The sequence below is a fragment of the Salvia hispanica genome, chromosome 5, assembly GCF_023119035.1.
Source record: "Salvia hispanica cultivar TCC Black 2014 chromosome 5, UniMelb_Shisp_WGS_1.0, whole genome shotgun sequence".
NCBI lineage: Eukaryota > Viridiplantae > Streptophyta > Magnoliopsida > Lamiales > Lamiaceae > Salvia > Salvia hispanica.
In genome coordinates, this window is record NC_062969.1 from 34,878,160 (window position 1) to 34,885,097 (window position 6,938).

Below are 6,938 nucleotides of genomic sequence, written 5' to 3' on the forward strand. Positions count from 1 at the left end.
AAACTTAGTTCGTAATTATCGCTTAGATATTTAAGTTATGGTTTTTCATTAATTATCCTTGCCTTAGTGCAGATTAAAGGCTTAATTAAATTCTGTTGGTATTTAATTGACTGGATAATTAAATCTTTTATAATCTTTTAAACATCTTATTAAAGGATAATATATTAATTACTAAAGTTTAATCCATATTCATGTCTTCTATAAGATTTATCTAAAATAATTAATTATTTATATCTTTTACGGACATGAATAAATAAACTTAAATTAATACCTTATTAAGATTGGGAAGAGAATATATTTTATTATTTAATGAAATCCTACATATCTATCCTTATTAGGATTCTAGATATATAATATAATTAGGAAACTATTAAATTATTCTTGTCCACATCATCTAGGAATAAAAGATATCCATAGATATGGTCAATAATCTAAATATTCCTAAAATCTAGGGAAATCTTTCCAAAATATTTTATTTCCATTAAATAATAATATTTTAATGATATCTATTAATTTAGGAATTAAATAATCATTAAAATTAATATTTCATCGTTATCTCATCGTACGAGGTTGGCACGTACGACGAACGACGAAAAATCACCGGAGTCGATCCACCGGAACGGCGAGTACGCCGTCCAGCCGCTCCGGCAGCCCGCGACATGCGCGGCTGGTCCCGACTTCTCCCATTGCGGCGCCAACGCGCCGCTAAACTCCCTTCGTCGACGTCGGCCTCTACGCGGCGAAAGCCGCGCCGCTCCGGCGACTTCCCACCATCGCCTGCGACATGCTGCCGGGTCGCAGCGGCCACCGCACATGGCAGAGCCGCTCCCAACCGGCGTCGCGCGACCTGGGTCGAAATTGGGTTAGGGTTAGGTTAGGGTTAGGGTTTCTTGGTCTGAAGAAAACCGTCGCTGCTCTCGAACGAGCAGCGGCTTCCGTCTTCCTCTGTGACAGTCGATCGCCGCCTGAGTTGAGGAGCAGCCGTCGCGGTCTTGCCGGCGGCGCGGACGAGCCCATGCTCGTATTCGCGTCGCCGCATGATCGCGCCCTAGCTCCCACTCGATCGGCCGTGAGTGCTCGGAGACCGCCGGTTCCGGTGGTCACGCCGGCGGCGCACACGAGTCCACTCTCGTCCATGCGTCGCCGGTCGGTCACCGCCCTTTCTCCCACTCGCTCGACAACCCCAATCAGATCGCATATCGCGCGATTCGTCTCGGCGCAAGCGCCGACGAATCGCACGTCTCGTGCGTTCCTAAAATTTGAGTTCTTTGTTTCGATAGTTCTTGAGTTCATCATGCATAATAATATAACAACTAAAAACAAGAACATGCTTCGAAAACAAAAACGCATGCATACATGAATTTCGTGAAATTTAAATCCAAATAATCAGAGCCAAAGACTGGCTCTGATACCAATTGAAGGAACTGGCAGCGGAAGCGCTCACATAAATCAATTACAAATAATTCAGATCTATTTAGCGGATTATTTAGACAAATTCTATTCGCGTAATTATCACATGTATCATGCTCATAACTCAAATAATAACATGTTTTAAATTAATTGAAACCTAGAACATGCTTTTCTAAGGTTCAGCCATTATACCTTGATGATTCTCCAAAGAATCGAAGATGGCTAGCGCCTTCTCCACGTGAAGATCTTTTAGTACAAAACCACGGATCTTCTGACTGGTTCCCGGACTGTGAACTGATATCAGGGTGGGCTGATCTCACCAGCGCACTAGGACTTAAATAGAGAAGACAGAAATCCTTTCCCACGGAGGAGAAGAATTCGACCACCACTTAGGAGAGGGGGGGCCGAAAATTTTAGAGTAAAAAAAATTATTATTCTGTCTCCTTTATTCTCCTATTTATAATAAGTCACATATTGGGCCCAGACAGGGATCTATGGAAGGCTTTGGATATGGGCTCCTCCAATTAGCTTTTTACTAATTAAATTAAACCCAATTTAATATAAGCTTAAAATTGGAATATTACGAGCAGCCACTACAGAAGTAATACTGCACTCCCCATCCAAATCCGAAATTATAAGTACTTCGGGTTTCCATTACTTTATATTTATTTCCCGCGCTTAAGATTGAAACATCCATTAATTAATTATTGTCTGCTATGGACTTAATTAATTAATATCATATTTATTCCAAGAGAGGACTCAGCAAGAAAATATTATTTATTATTCATAGAGTAATTAAACTCCAACTAGCTAGGTTCCGAATAATAAAACCTTATTTCAAGCTTCTCTTGAGGATGTTATCAAACGAGACTCACCTCGCGCACGATTTAACATAATAGCAATCCTAGCACCGCTAGATATTAATCACCACTACCCAATATACCAGGCTTATTGGGTTGCGAAAAACCCGCACCATTTGGTAAGTCAAAGTAGTGCATAATCAATACCGTATGCTCAATGCTAACGTACATTGATTGAGAAATAATTTACGAGACCTCGTCTTTCGAGTAGATAGCATAAAGACTGTCTCGTTTAGATCCATTCAGTCTATACCACACCAACGTCATCTTATTTCGGTAAGGCTTAGAAATAATCGGACTGAGATTGCAACCTTTCACGATAGGTAGTCTAAGCCTATCTATGTTGTGAAATTATTCTTTTTCTTTGTTTAGAACTGACCGTGTTACCTTAAAGTGGACGACGCCCACAATCGGTCTACTAAAACAAAGACTTAGACTTTGTTAAGTTACTTATACATTTAAATATGCAATAAACATCCATTAAATGTAAAACATAACAACATTATGACAAAAATAATCTGTTTATTCATTTGGAAAATAAAATAAGAGTTTTAACAGTATTCAATCACTCGAAAGGTGATTTCTAGTATACAAACTCTAACACGATATGCCCACAATGCGTCATCCAACCGGAGTGCCCAATCTTTACGATTCACACTCACCGTCTTTTGAAGGACTGACTTGATTTCCCTGTTTGCTAACTCAGTTTGCCCATTTGCTTGAGGATGATAGGGCGAAGTTACTCTATGCTTGACTCCATATTTGTCCAACACGCTGTCTAGCCATCTATTGTTGAAGTGAGATCCTCCATCACTAATAAGGGCGCGGGGCGTACCAAACCTGCAAAATATGTTCTTTCTAACAAAAGCAATGACAACTTTAGATTCGTTAGTTTTGGTTGGAATTGCTTCCACCCATCTAGAAACATATTCTACTGCAAGTAAGATATATTGGTACTCTCCTGATTTCGGGAACGGTCCCATAAAATCTATCCCCCATACATCAAACAATTCTACCTCAATGATGGTATTCATCGGCATCTCCTTCTTCTTAGAAATTCCACTTGTCCGTTGACATTCATTGAATTGGAGAACAAAACTAGCGGAGTCGCGAAAAATGGTAGGACAATAGAATCCACTTTGCTAGACTTTTATCGCGGTTCTTTGCACACCAAAATGGCCTCCAGTGGGGGACGAATGACACCTTTCGACTATAGCCACCCAATCTTCTTGAGGGACACATCTCCTAAATATAGTATCTGCACATCTTTTGAACAAGTAGGGCTCATCCCAAAACTAAGATCGTACATCTCTATAAAATTTCTTTTTCTAATAAGGAGTAAGATCGGGAGGATGCACCTTTGCCGCCAAATAATTGACAATATCAGCGTACCAAGGAAAAGTGGCTTGATTGAAGAACAGGTGCTCATCTGGGAAGTCCTCGTTGATTTCTTGAGACAAGTCTTCTCCCTCCACCGGGTGTTCCAACCTTGACAAGTGGTCTGCTACCACATTCTCGCACCCTTTTCTGTCTTTGATTTCCACGTCAAACTCCTGGAGTAGCAAGATCCATCGGATAAGTCTTGGTTTTGCATCCTTCTTTGCAAACAAATGCCTAATAGCTGCATGGTCAGTGTAAACAATAGTCTTAGTTCCAACAAGATAGGCCCTTAAAGGAATAGACAATAGCAATCATCTCCCTTTCAGTAGTCGTGTAATTAGCTTGGGCAGAATCTAAAGTTCTACTAGCATAATCTATGACTCTAAAAATCTTTCCCCTCTTCTGCCCTAAAGCTGAGCCGACTGCAATATCACTTGCGTCGCACATGATCTCAAATGGTTGACTCCAATCTGGCGTGATGAGGATAGGAGCGCTGACTAGAGCTTTCTTCAAAGTCTCAAAAGCCTGCAAACAATCGGAAGTAAAATTAAATTTCACATCCTTCTCAAGCAATTTACAAAGAGGTTTAGAGATCTTAGAAAAATCCTTGATGAATCTTCGGTAGAAGCCTGCATGTCCTAGAAAACTTCTTACTCCCTTTTCATTGGATGGCGGTGGGAGTTTCTCGATGGCTGCAATCTTTGCCCTGTCTATCTCTATCCCTGCAGAAGACACTTTATGCCCTAGAACTATACCTTCTTTCACCATAAAATGACATTTCTCCCAATTAAGAACAAGGTTAGTTTCTACACATCTCTGCAAAACCTTAGCTAGATTGTCAAGACAATGATCATAAGATTTACCAAACACAGAAAAATCATCCATAAAAACTTTCATCACCTTTTCAATCAAATCATGAAATATGGCCATCATAGATCTCTGGAAAGTGGCAGGGGGATTACACAAACCAAAAGACATTTTTCTATAAGCATAAATACCATAAGGACATAAAAAAGCTTACTTATGTTGGTCTTCGGGGGCAATTGCAATTTGATTATACCCAGAATAGCCATCAAGAAAATAGTAATAATCATATCCCCCTAGTCTATCAAGCATTTGGTCAATAAAAGGTAGATGGAAATGATATTTCCTAGTGGCTGCATTTAACATCCTATAATCAATGCATACTCTCCATCTTGTAGCTACCCTAGTGGCTATCATTTCTCCATCCTGGCCGGGTACTACTGTCATCCCCCCTTTTTTAGCTACTACTTGCGTAGGACTTACCCACTCACTATCAGATATTGCATAAATAATCCCTACGTCTAGTAACTTTATCACCTCTTTTCTTACTACATCTTGCATAATAGGGTTAAGTCTACGTTGGTTTTGCACACGAGGTTTATACCCTTCCTCAAGTAAAATTCTATGCATGCATGTGGTAGGGCTAATTCCTTTTAGATCACTAATAGACCATCCTATGGCAGACCTATACTTGTTCAAAATGCATAAAAGCTTCTCACACTCTTGCTCACTTATTGCAGCGGATACAACAACAGGGTAAGTGTTTTCCAGCCCTAGGAAAGCGTACCTGAGATGGTCGGGAAGAGGTTTAAGCTCTACTTTGGGCGGTTCCCGGGGCTTTCCCACTGTTCTTCTCTTTTCTGCCTCTTCTTCGGGAGTGCGTAATGGCAAAAATGCATTCCCCATTTGGGGAATTCTTTCTGGTAGCACTTCCAATTCTGCAATGATGGCACATATGTTAGCATCACAAGAAGATAAATCAGTGTTAGGAGTAAAAGAATTTTTGAGACAAGTTTCAAGAGGGACCTGGTTTTGGAGATAAGTGACTTCCACTTCTCCAACACAATCGGTGACGACTTGGATGACACTGCATTCTTGGTAGTCTTCTGCCCCTTCTTTTCCATGAAATTTCAGGGTGTCGTAGATGTTGAATGTAATGCTCTCATCATGTAGCTTTAATGTAAGCTCTCCCTTTTGTACATCTATCATGGCTCCCCCAGTAGCTAAAAACGGTCTTCCAAGTATCAAGGGAACCTTTTTGTCCTCCTGCATATCAAGAACAACAAAATCAGCCGGAAAAATAAATTCTCCAACTCTTACCAAGACATCTTCTACTATCCTCATTGGTGTTGTTGTGCTCCGATCTGCCATTTGCAGCGTGATTGAGGTGGGACGGATGCTTTCAATATCAAGTTTCCTGTAAAAAGACAAAGGCATCAGGTTAATGCTAGAGCCTAGATCACATATCGCCCTACCCTTTACATCATTCCCCAAAACACAAGATAAAGTAAAACTCCCTGGATCTTTGTGCTTAGTGGGTAATCCCTTTTGGACGATAGCACTGTAATTCTCTGTTAGGCCTATTGTCTCGTATTTCCCCCATTTCCTTTTTCATGCCACCACATCTTTCAGAAATTTGGCATAATTGGGCATTTGTTGCAGGGCTTCTACTAGTGGAATGTTGATGTGGACTTTACTCATTGCTTCCAAGAATTTGGCACACTGAGCATCAAGCTTCTTGCTCTGCAGCCGTTGAGGATACGGGACAGCGATGTTGTTCTGTGCGGGACTGTTTGGCTACTGCTGTCCAGCCGGCGGGCCACCGCGATGAGGTGTGGCGGTCGCCGGGCTTCCGCCAGTGGCCAAGCCTAAGTTCTCCTCGACCTGCTGAGGTATAGATGGCGGACCGCCGTGTTGGGGTGCGGCGGATAGCCGCACTGCTTCGTCAGATGCATTCCCAGGCGGCTTCTCTGCTTCCCTTCTTCTCATTCCTAGATCTCCTGCCTCTGGCGGCTGATATGTAGTTCCGCTGCGCAGCTGTACGACGTGGCATCCTCCTCTCGGATTAATCTCTGGCAGGCTAGGAAGGGTACCTGGGGTGTGCCTGCTTCCTATGGTTGTGGCTATGATCCCAAGATTAATTTCCAGCATCTCAACTTGAGCAACTAGGGTTGCCAACCCTCTTTCCAAGGTGCTTGTGTTTCTTTCTAGATTTTCCAACCGTTGGTTCGTCACATTTCTATGTTCGAAAACTTCTGCGATGCAGATTTCCAGTAGATTCTCCCAAGTAGAGCGGGGTTGATCTTCCATACCTGCACATAATTCAGACGAGTTATCAGAGCAGTAATCTTGTGCATCATAGGAAAATTCAGAGCAGTTTGGGTCGTAGTATAATCCCCCATGGTCGGAGTTATAGTATTCATTGCTTAACCCCCACTGCTGTTCGTAGCCACATGGATCCTCCATCCCTATAGGAAAATCCAT

The 6,938-nt window shown here is 41.8% G+C and overlaps 1 protein-coding gene across 1 annotated transcript; it reads right to left on the reverse strand.

Annotated features, from left to right (window-relative positions):
• Positions 1 to 3,598: 3,598 nt before the first annotated feature.
• Positions 3,599 to 6,938, reverse strand: LOC125189922. The gene is made up of 5 exons (XM_048087141.1): positions 6,256 to 6,938; positions 5,775 to 5,871; positions 4,938 to 5,720; positions 4,016 to 4,589; positions 3,599 to 3,891 (listed from the first exon to the last, which is right to left on the reverse strand). The coding sequence occupies exons 1-5, from the start codon at positions 6,936 to 6,938 to the stop codon at positions 3,599 to 3,601; spliced, it is 2,430 nt and encodes an 809-aa protein (XP_047943098.1).

Coding starts and splice junctions, on each gene's coding strand:
- LOC125189922 (XM_048087141.1), bottom strand. CDS start 6,938: ATGGATTTTCCTATAGGGATGGAGGATCCATGTGGCTACGAACAGCAG. Junction 5,872..6,255: donor GGCCCGCCGGCTGGACAGCA/GTAGCCAAACAG, acceptor GTCTTTTTACAG/GAAACTTGATATTGAAAGCA. Junction 5,721..5,774: donor GGATAGTAGAAGATGTCTTG/GTAAGAGTTGGA, acceptor CTTGATATGCAG/GAGGACAAAAAGGTTCCCTT.